Source organism: Lissotriton helveticus, chromosome 9, assembly GCF_964261635.1.
Source record: "Lissotriton helveticus chromosome 9, aLisHel1.1, whole genome shotgun sequence".
Classification (NCBI taxonomy): Eukaryota; Metazoa; Chordata; class Amphibia; order Caudata; family Salamandridae; genus Lissotriton; species Lissotriton helveticus.
The window spans coordinates 537,891,689-537,908,671 of NC_136070.1; the positions used below are offsets into that span (position 1 = coordinate 537,891,689).

Here is a 16,983-nt window from a genome sequence, read left to right on the forward strand (position 1 = left end):
TTGGAGATTCTTTTAGACAACTGTTTATAGTAGTTTTTTTTACAATGTTGAGTAAGTAGATTGTAAGACTTATGCGTTTTTTTAACTGCAATTTGTTTTCTTGTGTTAAGCGTACAGGACAGTGTTTAGTTTTCATCGCATGTACCTCGAATAACATTACTTATCAGATTAAACGCCGTTGGAACGTACAGCTGTGGTTAGCAGCAAAGTACCCATGCTCAAACGTCTTTATAAAAGTTAGTCATCATTTTTTCTAATACCACGCACACAACCAGAACGTTCTACTTCTTATTTTTAAAAAAAAGTATATTTTCTCCACCCCTCTCTGAGGCAACATGTAGACCATTTTGTACAACAAGCCAGAGAAGCCCCACTATGGGAGTAGTTAAAAACATTTTCACCGTTCATTTTTTTTAATCTATATCAGTCTGGGCTGTTTGTATCTGCTTGCTTTCACTATTAGCTCCTCAATACAGAAGGGACCATCCTCCAGATGGACAATTTAAACCAGCTCCATAATACAGGTCTCCTTTTATTGGGTGCACATGCAACGCTAGACATTTTTGACGGTTATTGTACCTTATCAGTGGTGCAAATTGTGATCCTCTTTGGAGGGCTAGTAGCCCAGGATTTAGGCGTGGTGGGGGATAAGTCCTACCCTAGACAAATTTGCAAGTTGTTGGTATATGTTTCTAAAGAAGCGGATGAGCTGAAAAGGAGTTACCATTTAAGGACTGTGTATAACAGTGGCTCACATTTGCTTTTGGTATGTGCCGGTCTGCTGGCTGTAACCATTTGCTGGGTAGCGGTGTCAACATTTGAATGAACGTCCTTTTCATTTACGTGACCCCCTTCTATTTGCCTGTAACTACGCTTGGGCTCGGGCTTGCAGTGTGTGTGGGGGCTTGCAGTGTGTGTGGGGGCTTGCAGTGTGTGTGGGGGCTTGCAGTGTGTGTGGGGGCTTGCAGTGTGTTGGGGGCTCGCAGTGTGTGGGGGGGCTCGCAGTGTGTGGGGGGGCTCGCAGTGTGTTGGGGGCTTGCAGTGTGTTGGGGGCTCGCAGTGTGTGGGGGGGCTCACAGTGTGTGGGGGGGCTCGCAGTGTGTGGGGGCTTGCAGTGTGTGGGGGGGCTCGCAGTGTGTGGGGGGGCTCGCAGTGTGTGGGGGGCTCGCAGTGTGTGGGGGGCTCGCAGTGTGTGGGGGGACTCGCAGTGTGTGGGGGGGCTCGCAGTGTGTGGGGGGGCTCGCAGTGTGTGGGGGGCTCACAGTGTGTTGGGAGGCTCTGTGGGTGTGTGGGGGGGCTTTGTGTGGCTGTGTGTGTGGGGTGCTCTGTGTGGGTGTGTGTGTGGGGGGCTCTGTGTGGGTGTGTGTGTGGGGAGGCCTCTGAGTGTGTGTTGGGGGGGCTCTCTGTGGGTGTTTGTGTGTGTCATTTGCGAGAGATAAAGCTAGTGGCATTGTAAATGACAATGCCATTTATTTATGTTAAAAAAAACATAAATAAAAATATTGTCAAGAGCAATGCCAGTAGCTCAAACTTTAACAAAGGCAAAACCATTGCATTGTAAATGCTTGTTCTCTTTAGAAGAGGAAAACGATGAAAATGTTTAGGGCAGCAATGCTGCAATACGTTCTTTAAAGCCCTTTTTTAAATGTCATATTGAAGTTTTCCTATGTAATTGTGATAAAGAATGTGGAATGCAACTGTTGACTTTGCCTGAGTGTTTCACCTTATTTGTGCAGTTTTGCACTCCATTTTTAAAAGTGTCCCCAATCCTACAGGTGGCCGAGGTTGCTCACTGTTTTCAATTAATTGCAAAAGCTTTGCAATAAAACTGGTGTTTCAAATGAGTAAAATTTTCTGCCAGCCCTGAGGTGGATATCATTGGTTTATGCTAACCTGACTTGCCAGTTCCTCCCAATCTCTCCTCTGACTGATTCCTATTAATGCCCTTTTCTTTATGGACAGTAATGCGGCCCCACGTGGTCGCCAGTGGCTGAAATAAATTCAAGTACTCCTACCAGTCATAAAGTGTGAGAATGATGTCAAAAGATGGGTCTTGTGCTCAATGTCCCCCAGGACTCAAGTTGTACCTCCCCATGAGGCTTATGTAGACTGAAACTGGTCTGAGGTTGATTGTGCTCCAAATCAGAGGAGCCTGGCATGGAAGTTCGGCTGAACTTTCTTTTTAGAGCAGGACTGAGCCTGATTTGCATATGGCTGTTCTCTGTCGAGAATGGCATAGTGGGTGTAAAAAGTATGATCTATAGTACTTCCTGGGCGATTACCAGTTGCTAAAACTAATTTGTGTATTTCTTTATACCTTTGTTGTTTCTATTTACTTACTGTGGTTGGACATAATGTCTTTCTAAATTGTCGATTTTTACTTCATGTTTCCTCTTTCTCAGTACCCTGGTGTAGCCGACAGCATCAAGAGCGACATTGAAAACCTGCTGTCCATCCTTAAAATGAGTGTTGTGCTCCCGGAAGGTGAAGTGCTAGCTCTTTCACAGCTCTGTAATGTTCCTCTGAAATCGCTGTCTTTAATTTGATTGCTACCTAAACACTCCCTTGCTGTTTACTAATGACTAATTTAGGCTGTTCCCATCTCTCAGACTAAGGACAAAGCACTAGCCCTGATTTGCCAATGCATTTGTGGTTGTTAACCTATATTATGCACAGGCCTGCATCCCAAGTGAAAGCTTTGCTGATTTCATCAGTTGATGGGAAGAAAGGCCAACTCCCTTGCATATGCTTTCCAAGAGTTGGCAACACATCTTGTGTTCTCCCAGGGTCTGATGTCCTCTGCTTGGAGTGTAATCGAGCTTAGACTAGGTGGGGTGAATTTTGGACTCCTGTCTATCCAGGTAGCCCTGATGTGCCATTACCACATTCCTTAAGTGTTGGTACACCAATTCCCGAATATGCACCTCTTAATTAGGGGACGGATATTACAATTTCAGCATTACTGAGAAGAGATTTTTATATTCTTGCCCTTTACGATGGGCTCACAGTACCAAAGTGAATGATGGGAAACAGCATGTGTGGTTAGCAGACAAGGGCCAATTGTTACACATATAAGGAGCATAGCTGCTGTTCACCTGTGCTGTGAGCTTGGCCCCCACACAGCAAACTGATCCTTTATAAAAAAGGACCTGCTTGGCGTTTCCCTTCAGTCACACTTGTGCGCGCCACATTATGAGTGCGGTTTTATCACAGACAAAGCGTTTTCCTCACGTAGATTACACCTGCTGATTGGCAAAAATCATTTTGAGGAGAAAATTTTAAATTACCAGGAAATCTAGCACAGCAGTACCAGTTATTTTTGTAATTACTACCTAGGGCCATCCGAAGAACTATGTCACAGTAGGTAACAAAACACAAGCTTTCGTCATCAAACAAAACAACATTCTAGAATACTTATTCTTTAGGATTCTTAGTGATAAAGGGGACTTCTATTTCATAGTTGTCTTAGAATTCTTAAATGAAAGGTTTCACATAGTTGTATATGATGTTATGTTTGTAGCGTGTAAGGTTGTAGATGCAGTTGCTCTTCATATTGCTGCCATCTAGTTTAGGGCACGGACCTTTGAACCTTGTTTTTCTCCAAAGAAGTCTTTAGAGTCATGAGGTATGCTGTGACTCCGCGCTTTGTTAGTTTTTTGCATGGGCACCGGCTCCATTGTTAGTCGCCATCGGGTATCAACATTGCCCCCGGGCTAGAGGTGTTTGCTGCTCAACATTCACTGCTCTGGGGCCTGTTTTTCCATATCTGTTCTAAAGGGTTTTACTTGGATGGTCATCCCTTTCCTCTTCTCCCTTGACACAGTCTCCAAAGACTGGATCCCTGACCCTCGGGGTGCCCTGCCCTCTGGGTCCCTGCTATCTTCCCTGCCAACTCTGGAGAATGAAGAGACTTAGAGGGTGATGGAGAAGATGCCATACAGGAAATGTCCACACTGCCACTCAAAATACCCCTAGCTAACCACTCCCCAGAGCACAATGAAACACGTTGCATCTTCTGTTTGGCCTTCAGTTGCAAGAAGACCCTTCGTCGAAAGAGTGGCAGATGTTGGGCCCCTTCCAAGATGCACCAATTGACAGAGGAAACGCCAGCCATCTTCAGTGAAGTGGACCCACTTGGCGCTGAGGAGAAGGAAGACTCTGCGTCTTTAGATTTTCCAGCCCAGCACAGAGGTCTTCAGCTCAGAATCTTTTGAGACGGAAGATGGAGAGGAAGACAAAACAGCTCTGTCCACCTCAGCGACATTATCCCCCGTACCAAGAGTCCTATGAGAGTTGTGAGTACAGGCAAAACACCAGCTCACAAAACACGCAAAGGTACACCTCGAAGCTGAGCCCCATACCCAGTGGAGTCCGGCAACAAGCCCAGTGCGTGAACCACCTACAGGTTCACCAACACCCTTGGGCTCCAGCCGGGACGAGGTGTTGGAGCAGAGATGGGATCCAGCCAAGAGCCTCGAAACCATCCCCTCCTGCCCTGTACTCTTTCATCAGTCTTTGAGTCTGAAGAGGCATCTCGGCGCGGAGACGCCCAATCACATGGCGAAACTAAAGGCTTCGTCAGTGCCTCCTTCCCTGTCAACTCAAACTTGAGTCTGTCCCACCACTGCCATCCACAGCCAGCTTCAAGCACTCCGTAAGGCTCTTCCTCAAGAAGCTTCAATAGGAGCTCAACGAAAGGCAAAGTTGGATCATTATCCACCCCACACTGGCAAGCTCTCCGCTACCTCTGGACAACTTTGCCCATGAAGACTTCGAAGATATTCCATAACCGGATGCCCCTCCACATCAGATGTCTCCAAAAAGCTCAAGGACAAGCTTACCAGTCCTTCACCACCTCCTACGCTAACACCCACTCCACTACCACCTCCTTGTTCAACAAAGGAGTCACTGCACTCCTATTTGTACATAGGCAGCCCTAGCCCCTATTCCAACATAGAGGAAGTTGAAGCCCCTCTCTATTCACATCGCACAGACAACCCATGGGACGATTACAGTGTAGAACTGCTCGGAGACAATGGATATTTCCCTGTCATGGTGTCCTATCCCAGACAACGCCACCTAATACATCAGGTTATTCAGCATCCTGCTGCCTACCACAAGCAGACCTGCCAGCTCCCACAGTGCCACAGAATTTCAGCTCCCTTTGCACGGTCACCCGTTGAGGAGTTGAAATCACCCTGCAGCAGGGAAGACTAGTTGGAAATCACTGCATAAAGAGACTTTCCGCCAGTAACAATTCGGGTAGTAACAACCAGGAAAGAAAATCATTTTAAACCTTTTACATCTGACCCTCTGTAAAAAAGAGAGCACATCACCCTGGACTATCTACTGGTTTTCTCTGCTAGTAAGCGAGCTACGGCCCAAGCTCCAGGTGATGCTCCTCCTCCTGCACTGGAGATCAAGCCATTGACAGTTGGCAAAAAGATGGCAGTCGATGCTGCCATCCACTGGTGCATCACCAATTCTATGGGCCTCCTGTCACGGTATGACAGGATGGCACTGAGTAGGGCCCCGGCTATAACCGGTAGCGGTGATAGGACCTTTGGGCATTCACTGTGGGGAAACGCGATCGATTGACGCATATCAGATTTCCCCTACCTACCATGCACAGCTGCAGGTATATATGATGGACGCAACCGGATGGTTTGATGTGAGTCTACCATGAGATTTTAATCTGGAACCCCAGCAGCCCTGAAGAATTTGCCTGAAATTCCTCATGGGCAACGAAACATGTCGGCGTAATTGATTATGGTTTGATTGGAACCATTTTTAGTTTGGGAAGCTAGCAGCATCAAATGAAGGTAGTTTAAGCTAGGTAGCTTCACCAAGTTTTAGTTGTGAGGATTCTCTGTCTATATCCTCATGGGGTCCATTGGGCGTACATGTTAGTAGCATGTTATGACACTTAGGTTTTGAGTTTTGCCTGATTTCATGGGTTAAGGTTTTTGTTAAATAACACATACACATATGTTACTTTAAACAGGAAAGGTGGTAACCGATGATGATAAGTGGACTTGCTGACTAGTACCAGCTAACAGTCCCCTTGGTGTTACGACCGTGAGGTGCCTCCTTTCCTTTCCACACTTTTTTCATGCACATTGGGTGGATCATGATGGTATAAACATTTTTAGAATTTGGATACACCACAGCTTAAGGACCTAGTTAGGTCCATGAGGGAGTGATAAAATTTTTGGTGACCCCTCCATTGCTGGATATACAGTGTTGGGTGTAATGTCTGGTAATCAGGCCAATTGTTGAGTGGTAACACATTGAGTGGGGGGCGGACTGATCCCCTTTTCTTCCCCCTGTGACTCCTGTTGTGTGGACGGTATGACAGGGCCCAAAGGGAGGCCGTGGCCACGCTACTGCAGCATCTCCCTGATTAGGAATGAAAAAGAGGGAAGAAATTATAGATAAGGGAAAAGTTATTTGTAATGCAATCATATGTTGCGTTTTAAGACTCAGCTGACACAACCGCCAGAGGGGTAAGTACCTCCTTTATCCTACGCTGTCACTCCCAGTTATGTATTTCAGGCTTTTAGCTGGAAGTTAAACAACACCTCATCAACCTGCCTTTCGACTGAGGGAACCTCTTTGGCCTGTGAGTTGATGAGATGTTGAAAAAATAAAGGACACAGACAAAACCAAGGCCATGGGTACTCTTCAAATCCCGATGGTTAGAGGTCCCTTTTGAAGGCAGCAGGCCAGAGGGAGGCCCAAAAGCCCCTCCACTGACTAAACTCAGTCATGTCACTGTCAGCAGCAAGCCTGCCTACCACCTGCAGGATGGTAAAAGATATACACCCTGTACCTTCCGGGTTACAACTCAAGGGATGAGGCAGAGGAACTCCAGCAAGGGAGCCTCTACATCCAAAATTGGTTTGCCCCACATCCACCTGATCACACACCTGTCGCAGGGGAGACTTCAGGAATGTTTTCCCCTCTGGGAGGAAATTACCTCAGATTGGGGGGTTCTAGTAATCATCGAGCACAGCTACTACCTCTAACTCACCTCAGTCCTATAAAACATCCCACCTCACACACATACCCCTTCAGCCCAGAACACTTGCTCCTACTACAAGAGAAGGTTCAGGCCCTCATCCTCAGTGATCATAGAACCAGTTTCCCCTCAGCACCAAGGCAAGGTGGTCTACTCCCTATACTTTCTTATCCCATAGACCGATACTAGAACCCAGGCCCCTCAACATGTACATCCTCTCAAGTTCAAGTTCAAGTTCAGGTATTTATAAAGCGCACTACTCACCCAGAGGGTCTCAAGGCGCTGGAGGGAGGGGTTTACTTTTTATCGAATAGCCATGTTTTCAGTTCTTTTCTGAAGGAGATGTGATTCTGAGTAAGGCGGAGGTGGGTGGGGAGTGAGTTCCAGGTCTTGGCAGCCAGGAAGGAGAAGGATCTGCCACCCATGGTGGTTTTTCGGATGCGCGGGACTGCGGCGAGGGCTTGATTGGATGATCTTAGTTGGCGGGTGGGATAATAGAAGGACAGTCGGGTGTTGAGGCATTCGGGTCCTAGATTATAAAGGGCCTTGTGTGCGTGGGTAAGAAGGCGGAAAGTAATTCTTTTGTTGACGGGAAGCCAGTGGAGGTTTTTTAAGTGACCGGTGATGTGCTCTTGGCGCGGGATGTCTAATATGAGTCTCGCTGATGCGTTTTGGATGCGCTGGAGTTTTTTCTGCAATTTTGTTGTAATTCCGGCGTAGAGTGTGTTGCCATAGTCCAGTCGACTCGTGACCAGTGCATGGGTGACGGTCTTTCTTGTTTCGAGGGGGATCCAGCGGAAGATCTTTTTGAGAATGCGAAGGACGTTGAAGCAGGAGGACGATACGGCGTTGACTTGTCTGGACATTGAGAGGGAGGAGTCTAGAATGAAGCCAAGGTTACGTGCATGGTCTGTCGGTGTGGGCGCAGATCCCAAAGCGGAAGGCCACCAGGAGTCGTCCCAAGCTGAGGGGGAGGATCCTAGGATGAGCACCTCCGTCTTGTCTGAGTTGAGTTTTAAGCGGCTCTGTTTCATCCATTCGGCTACTTCTTTCATACCTTCGTGAAGGTTGTTTTTGGCGGTGTTGGGGTCTTTGGTGAGGGAAAGGATTAGCTGGGTGTCGTCTGCGTAGGAGATGATGTTGAGGTTGTGTTGACGTGCGATGGAGGCGAGGGGACTCATGTAGGCGTTGAAGAGGGTGGGACTGAGTGAGGAGCCTTGAGGTACGCCGCAGATGACTTCGGTGGGCTCTGAGTAGAATGGGGGGAGTCGGACTCTCTGTGTTCTCCCGGCTAGGAATGAGATGATCCAGTCCAAGGCTTTTCCTTGTATGCCGATGTTGTTGAGGCGTTGTATGAGGGTGTTGTGACAGACAGTGTCGAAGGCGGCGGAGAGGTCGAGTAGAATGAGGGCCACTGTTTCATCGTTGTCCAGGAGTGCTCGGATGTCGTCGGTCGCCGCAATGAGGGCGGTTTCGGTGCTGTGTTTGGCTCGAAAGCCGTTCTGTGAGGGATCCAGGGAGTTGTTGGATTCAAGGAAGGCTGCTAGTTGGCTATTGACGGCTTTCTCGATGACTTTGGCCGGGAAAGGGAGTAGGGAAATGGGTCGGTAGTTTTTCAGATCTGAGGGGTCTGCTGTTGGTTTTTTCAGAAGGGCGCTGAGTTCGGCGTGTTTCCATATTTCTGGAAAGGTGGCGGAGTCGAAGGAGCAGTTGATGACATCGCGGAGTTGGGGAGCGATGATGGAGTCAGCTTTGTTGAAGATGAAGTGGGGGCAGGGGGCAGAAGGTGAGCCAGAGTGGATTGAGTTCATGAGGCGAATGGTGTCTTCAATGGTGATTGGGTTCCAGGAGTTGAGGTAGTTAGTTGGAGGGGTGGGATCTGAAGTGGGTGGGGTGAGTTGGTCATTGGGAGTATTCTTGAAGCTGTTGTGGATGTCGGCTATTTTGTTGTAGAAGAAGGAGGATAGCGCATCGCAGAGGTCTTGGGAGTTAGTGATGTCGTTGGATGCTGCGGGAGGGTTGGTGAATTCTTTGACGATATTGAAGAGTTCCTTGCTGTTATGAGAATTGTTGTCGAGACGGTTCTTAAGTGCTGATTTCTTGGCGGATCGGATCAGTTGGTGGTGTTTGCGGGTGGCTGTCTTGAGGGAGTCCATGTTGTCTGAAGTTGGTTCTTTTCTCCAATTCTTCTCCAGGGTGCGGCATGTCTTCTTGGATTTTTTAAGGTCATCATTGAACCAGGGAGCTTTTTTGCTGGATGATTTCGACTGGTGTTTTTTCAGGGGTGCTAGTTCGTCCGCACTGTGGGTAATCCATTGCCTGAGGTTGGTGGGCGCTAGGTCTGGGTCCGTTGCCAGGGTGGGAGTGTTTTGGCTGAGTGATGTTAGGAGTTGTTCGGTGGAGATTTTGTTCCATTTTCTTCGGGGAATGGGTTGTAGACGGTTGTGGGTTAGGGTTGTTTTGTAGCTGAAGTGAACACAGCTATGATCCGTCCGGTGGAGGGCTGTAGTATGATCGAAGGAGATATCTCTCGGAACATATCCACATGACTGCTGTTGGACCTGCCACTTTTTGCATAGTTATCCCCCAACTTTTTGCCTTCTTTCTCCTATTCTTTTTTTATTACCTTCTTTTTGTAAGGTTTAGGGCTCTGGGCACTTTACCACTGCTGACCAGTGCTGAAAGTGCATATGCTCTCTCACTAAATTGAATGTTTTTTGTTTTCTCCCAGGATTGGCCAATTTGATTTACTAGTAAGCCCCTGGTACAGTGCACCAGGTGTGCCCAGGGCCTTCAATACAAATGCTCCTAGTGGTCCTGCAGCACTGATTGTGCCACCAACATGAGTAGCCCTGCATACCTGTCTCAGACCTGCCGCTGCAGTGTCTGTGTGCGTGCAGTTTAAACTGCAGTGTCAACCAAACCTTCCCTTGTATTACATGTAAGCCACCCCTAAGGCAGGCCCAAGGTAATCCCATGGGCAGGGTGCAGATTATTTAAAAGGTAATTCAGGTACTGTTGTATTGCATGTCCTGGTAGTAAAAAAACATCAATTTCGTTTTTCACTACAGCAAGGCCTATCTCTCCCATAGGTTAGCGTTGGAGCTGCCTTTTAACATCTTACAAGTGTATTGCCAATTGGAAGCTGATAAAAAGTTGGAGTTTGGTGTCTTTGGACTCACTATTTAAAAATACCTCTTTTAGTGGTTAGTTTTTAAATTGCAGGTCTGAAAATGTACCTTTTAGAACGTTGGCATTTTCCTATTTTAACCCTTCTGCGCCTCTTCCTGTCTCTGAATACTCGTCTGGGTCAGGATGACAGTTGGGCTGTTTGTGCATTCACTCTAGACAGTCACACAAAGGGAGCTGAGGTGTGCCCTGCATATCCTGATGGCCCATCACCCGGATAATGGGTTTTCCTGAGGTAGAGTGGTGGTAGGAGTTGACACTGACACCTGAATAGGGCTGTGCCTCTCCTCACACAAAGAAGTGTCCACCCCTGCACTGTGTCTGGAGCCAGGGCTAGGAAAGGCACAGTCTGGTGCACTACAAACACCTTTATTTGAAGTTTGCCTACTTAAAAGGCCGAAATTGGTGTAAGTACTGGACTGTGAAACCATATAGTCATAACACTTCTGGGTTGACGACATTCTGCCAGGAAGAAGAGCTGGATTGCTGTCAGAGGAACTGTAACTTTGCTGTTTGCTTTTCTGTGTTGGTCTGCTGCTTCTGTCCTGGGAGGAAAAGGACTGGTCTTTGTTTTCTACATCCTGCTTCCTAGGTTCTCCAAGGGCTGGATTTCAGCTTGCCTTCTGTTAAGAAGTCTCAGGGCCATCAAAGGCATCACCTGGACTCTGCTGCTGTGGGTCCCACTCTGCCAAGTGGTGGCAAACCCAGTTCCTGGGCTCTTGGAAGTGAGTTCTGGTGATCTAAAGCAGAACATCCACACATCAACTCCAAGCGTCGTTTGGAATTGGTGCAGCACTTCCAAAACTCAACGCATCACCACTGCCTGCTCCGGAGCATGGTCTCCTCTTGATGCAACAACCGTGGCTTAAAAAAGCAGGCCCCAGCTTTTTGTTGCAGCGCCTCTAAAGAACTGCCACTGCATGAGTCTCGAGCATCGCATCACCGAAGTCCGTGATGCATCGCCCCAACGCAGCGCCTGCTTCAATGCTGTGGAATCGACGCAGTGCAACTTGACTTTCAACGCAGCGTCCCTGGGTGCCGATTTCTTCATTGACACAGCACTGCAGTTTTGAACTGAGGTTTAATACCCGCAAACGACGCATCACCTCCCCTGTCCAGCAGCAAGGAAACGACGCATCACCTGCTTTTTTGACACTTTACCTCCTCTGCACATTGCATTGTCTTTTATTTTTGACGCTTCTAAGTTACTTTGTCCTGATCAAGCGTATTCATTGATTTTTAAGATCAACTTAATTTAATTTTTGAAAATTCATATATTGACTCGCATATGTTGGATTTTTTTCGTTTTGGTTGTTTTATTCAGTTTAATTTTGGCTATTTTTCTAAACCAGTGTGGAGTCTTTTTGTAGTGTTTCACTTTGTTACTGTGTGTGTTTGCGTGTATATGTGTTTTCAAATACTTTACACATTGCCTCTGAGATAAGCCTGACTGCTCTTTGCCAAGCTACCAAGGGGGTGAGCAGAGGCTATCTTAGGTATTTAACTTACCCTGTCTAGAGCGAGGGTCCCTACTTGGACAGTTTACAAACCACTGCCTACTAGTTACCCCAGTTCTAACAACCACCCTTCAGGATATCCTCCTGCTGCTAGGCCACTTCATGATTGCACTAGATCTGAATGATGCCTACTTCCACATACTCATCCATTAAGCTCATTGCTGCTTCTTGCCCTTTGTGATAAGTGGCCAGCATTATCAATTCAAGGTGTAACCATTCACGGTCACCACAGCTCCCAGTGTGTTAACCAAATGCTTAGCCATGGTAGCTGCCCACTTCAGAAGGAGGTGTACTCACGTGCTCCCCTAACTCGACGATTGGCTGATCAAGAGCTCAGGCATCAGTGCCTTACCCACACCCAAGCCACCATTTCCCTTCGGCACCACTTTGGTTTCATCTCCAGCCTCTTCAGATTGAACCTTTTCTAGGGTTCTTCCTGAATGCAGCCATTACCGCAGCCTACCCTAATCAACAAAAGGTGCAGGCATTCCAGCACCTACTGCCTCTTTTCCACCCACATTATCAACTCACAGTCAGAACGTTGATGCGCCTCTAGAGGAAGATGGCCTCTTGTATAACCATAGATCCCCATGCCAGAGCATGTGGATCTACAGCCACACATGCTATGAATAGAATATGATACCCTGTAAACATCTGTTTGAAGCATGCAGAAGATTCACATGTGCGCCCACTCGCTTCCGTGGGAGCCTGTGGTGTTTCAGCTATTTTCTCAAATGTAGCTCCTAATACCTTGTACAAAACATCAGCATGGTCACCATATTGTCTCTACTTGCTGCTTCATCCGTATGCTCATCTACTGTGCGAATTTTTTTTTAACAATGGAGCTGGTAACCATGTGCATTACTAACTTAGGAGGAGTTACACCATACCTCATTACTCAAAGAAATTTTAAAGATAACCCATTTTTTAAACGTCTGCACCCAACACTAGATGGCAGGAGTATGCAGAGCATGTGAATCTACATCACTATACACTACAACAGATATTTAAATGACAAGTAACTCATTCCCATCTTAGATTTTATGATGTCTTCAAATTGTAGGTACAGTAATTTGTGTTTGGCTTGAAAGAATACTTTTGTGTTGTAGTCTTCCCTAATTTCTCTGGTATCTTTTTGATTTCTCATCTTTACTCCTTTGCCCCTCTGTCAAGGCACACCTAATACTCTTGCATGTGGCTTCACCGATTGGGAAATGTTGGTTTAGCACACAAGCTAATCATTGAATGAAATTTAGAAAGCACATATCTTTTCGTCAGTATTAGCACTATAAATCGCAGTTGTTTAAGGGGCTTTTGTGGAACTATTTGTTTTAAAGACCACCATTTTGTGAAATTTTATAGTAAATAGAAGGAACTATGCAAACAAAACATCTTTCATGGATCATATATTACGGCACTTGTTTCAGTAGTAATGCTGTTTAAATGCTTTTTTGCTCCCTGTCTCCTTTCCTGTAGGACTCTTTGCAGAGAACAGTATTGAAGTTCTGGGAAGCGAACTAGCTTGGGAGTGTGATTACAACAGAGAAGCCCGGTGTGCCACAAGGTTCAGGTATGGACTCTTAAATGGGTTTAATCCGTTCCGTGCTTAGTACGGCCCCCGGCTGTGCCACGTGACGGTGGGCGTCTGTGGAGTACGACCAGGGGCCGTCCAAACCCCGCCCACTGTCTAAAACTCCCGCACCGCGGCGGAATTCTCACCGCGGTCAACGGGTTAAACTTGCGGCAAATATAAATAATGCTTTTGAGTATGTTTTATTTAAAGCAGACCTGCCGCCTGCCTGTAAGGACACATAAATATGGGAAAATTGGAACCTGTAGATTACATCATTATTTCATGTGGTGTGCACTGATCAAATGTTGCTAACATTGTGAAACTGATGCACCCTTGTGTTGCAGTAGAAATACTTTTGGTGCAATAGTAATACAGGCTTTCTAAATGAATATTTTCGCAGAAGGGTGTATTTATAGTATCAATGCGTTCTAGTGACATACAAGTCTCTCAACTACTTTGTGGTGTTGCATGGAGCCTGCATTCTAGGGGTGCTCTAATTCCCTTGTTGCTCCCTTCTGCTGTCTTCCCATTGGCAATGTTCATGTAAAGGCAGCTGCTGCAAGATGATCCCTTCTTCCGTGTACCAGAAGTGATTGATGAACTAACCAGGAAGAGGGTCCTCACCATGGAGTTGGTGAGTGGCGTGCCACTTGACCGTTGCGAGGATCTGGATCAGGAGCTCCGCAATGAGGTCAGTTCCTTTCATACATGGGTAGATGGTGACGGGTGTTTTTGAACGGATTAGTTTATGCAGGTTTTTGTCGGGCCCATGAGTTCTTTCCGAGAATAATTTTCTTAATATTATATAGAATTTAAAAGTGAGTACAGGAGGATTCCATGAAACATAACCGACATTACCCAAATTAGCAACAGTTTTTGTGAGTGCCAGTGTGGGTGTTTTTGTGTCACCTTTTACTGCCGTGAGAATGCTCAGAAGATTTTCAAGTAGTGTCTGTAAGGAAATATGATACGGTCAAGGAATTATGTCCAGGGATCCAGAGGGACACGGAGAATGGATCATTCTGTCACTTTGGTTGCCCCGAAGGAGTATACATTTGTAGAAACCTAAAAGAGGCCTAGCAGGGGTTATTTCCCCCCCCCCCCCCTCTGCAGCCAATCCCTGTTCACTCATTTTCTGAGGCGGCTGGAACCTTACCATTGACAAGGCATAGAGTCGGACAAAGAGTGGAGAAGACTTTAGAAGGATGGTCTCCTGCAGAGATGGCCTCATTGCCTTTGCTTGACCCTTGCCAAAAATCACAGCCCATAATATTCCCAAAGGGCGGGTAGAGGCTTTTGGAAGATGGAGAAGAGCCATTCTTTATTTGTTATTCTATCAGGTAAAGTTGGATGTTCTAACGTAACCACCAAGGTTGGTGCCATCTGCAAACTCCAGTTTGGAATTCATGAAGTTTAGTTGTCCTTCTGGAGGGCCCATGTATCCATGACATCGGTGAAGCTTTACTAGTTAGTAAATTCTACAGTTTCTCTATCCCATTTCTATTGGTTTCTGTGAGGAAAACTCACTCATGACTGTGATTAACATTTTGCTTCCGCCCACCACAGCATATAGCACGGCCAGGGTATGAACCCACTTCAGCCTTTGGCTGTTCTGCATTGTGGGAGATGGCATTTTGCCTGATCACATGTGCACAGCAACGTGTTGTCTACTGCACTTCTATCCCATGGTTGCTGTGTCACTCCTTTATGTTTACATTATTTTTATGTTTGTCAAATGTTCGCATGCGATTGGAAAAAAACCCAACAAGGGAACGCTTGCCTAGGCTGGACTTTTTGGCTTTGCCAGTCCTTGCTATTCCTACAATCAGATCAGACATCTTGCCATTGGGTTTTCTCCTTTTCTCCTCGAGGGCCCCTAAATGTAATGTTTTCACACTGCTCCTTTCTTCATCTTTGTGTGGATGTACTTGAAAGTCTATTTTCTTGTCTTTCAAGGTCATTTACCTAATTCACACCAGCCATCTTTCTTTTCTTTTTAAATTGTGCTCATATTTAGCAGAAGGTAGTTTTGTGATGGTGCTAATGTTGCAACGAAAGTGCATATCAACTGGAAAAAGGAGTACGGTCTTGCTGATTGGGAATACCCGCTGAATACTTTGAAAGGCCAACAGTAAGATTTATTTCCTCTCGAATAGAGGCAATGAAACCAACTTTCTGAATACCAACACTCAGCAAAAATAATGGATCCGTGTTCTGATCTAGCATGCAAACCGCAACATCTGATTCTGGGGCCACACAGAATTAGATATTTTTGCACCCAACTATTCTTCCAGATGGAGACTGATAGCTGGACTGCTGGTTAGGCCATCTCTGTGGATTTCATACAGTGTATTTATTATACATTATGGTGAGGGTGATGAGATATACTGGTCAAGAGTAAAAGTGATTGACTTTTTGTGAGCGCACCAGTTCAGTTTCTCAGATCTCGAAGAAATCTCTCTAGGTCTATAATTAGACATTCTCTAAGCTAGAATCTCCTCTTCCCTTGCTGAGGGACTAGCTTTACCAACAAGTCCTGAATTTGTGACACTAGTTCTTGAAAGGCTAGTGCATGACGTACCTCACCATTCCAAATAAATGATGGATGCATTCTAGGATATTTTCCATTAACTTTGTTTGGTGTACAAGGAAATCCTTTAGTCGTTTTGCTTTTTGAGTGCATCTCTAGCATATGACTTACACGTAGCTAATTCAGCTTTGACTTTCTACTTGACTGTAGTCTCCTTATATATGTGCTATATCAAGAAAAGAGAAACACGTGATAATGATCCCCTTGACTTCATTAACACGGTCAAAGACTTGAAGAAAAGCTATGTAGTGATGTTTAACTAATTTGAGGTCCATGCCTCGTGTGGTCAACGGTGTAGAAATGTTCCGACTTTTATGGTCTGAAATTGCTCACTCTGAAGTTCAGGTTTTAGTAAAATCTAACTCTGGAAACGTTGTGGACAGTGTGCTTGGACCTTCATATTCACGAGTTAGTTACTTGGTAGTTTGTTTTTATTCAAAGACAAGATGCTCATAAGAACTTGTCCTCGTTTTTGGCTAAGGGATTTCCACATTTCCTTTTCAAATGGTCATTGATTTTTCACAGGATCTAAGGTGAGATGTAAACCACTACACTCGGAATGCGCCATTGATATCTACAGGGTTATTTACTCATTGGTGCAATTGGAAAGCAGTAAACGGGAAATGGAGCAAGGGGAAATAAAAATCCGGATGCTTCATCACTAAATAAAACACCAATGTAATATAACAAATGGTCATGAGGCTGATTATCTAAAAAGAGTTTGTGCCAGAGGGTAAGTTGGTATTACACCATTTAGATTGCTTCCTCTCCTGCAGACAGTAATAGGTTGACAGGCTTCAGGGTAACTTTCATTGATTTAGTTTGACAGCAAGCGATAGTATTTTCTCTGAATTTTTAACATCTTTTAACAATGAGTCAATCTCTGAATCCTTCACGACACCGGATTTCAGGCCCTGCGTGTTATTGCTGCGAGTCATCGATTCAGTGAGCTTGTTGTGACTTTGATGAGGGATAGCTTTTTTCAGTGGTAGAGGTGATTTGATTGCACCTCAAAGGTGGTTTTGGGTAAGGGACCTCACTGGAGACAGGCTGCCCCAGTCAGCATCCCCAAAGTCTCACTCAATCAACTCCT

General features: G+C 45.9%; 1 protein-coding gene across 1 annotated transcript in view; it reads left to right on the top strand.

Moving 5' to 3' along the window:
- COQ8B (coenzyme Q8B) overlaps window positions 1-16,983 on the top strand; it is a 109,461-nt gene that overhangs the window by 69,615 nt on the left and 22,863 nt on the right. The window contains exons 9-11 of the mRNA XM_078660404.1: window positions 2,403-2,484; window positions 13,204-13,297; window positions 13,850-13,991. Coding sequence (XP_078516530.1) covers window positions 2,403-2,484; window positions 13,204-13,297; window positions 13,850-13,991 — 318 coding nt within the window. The remainder of the gene's footprint in view (window positions 1-2,402; window positions 2,485-13,203; window positions 13,298-13,849; window positions 13,992-16,983) is intronic.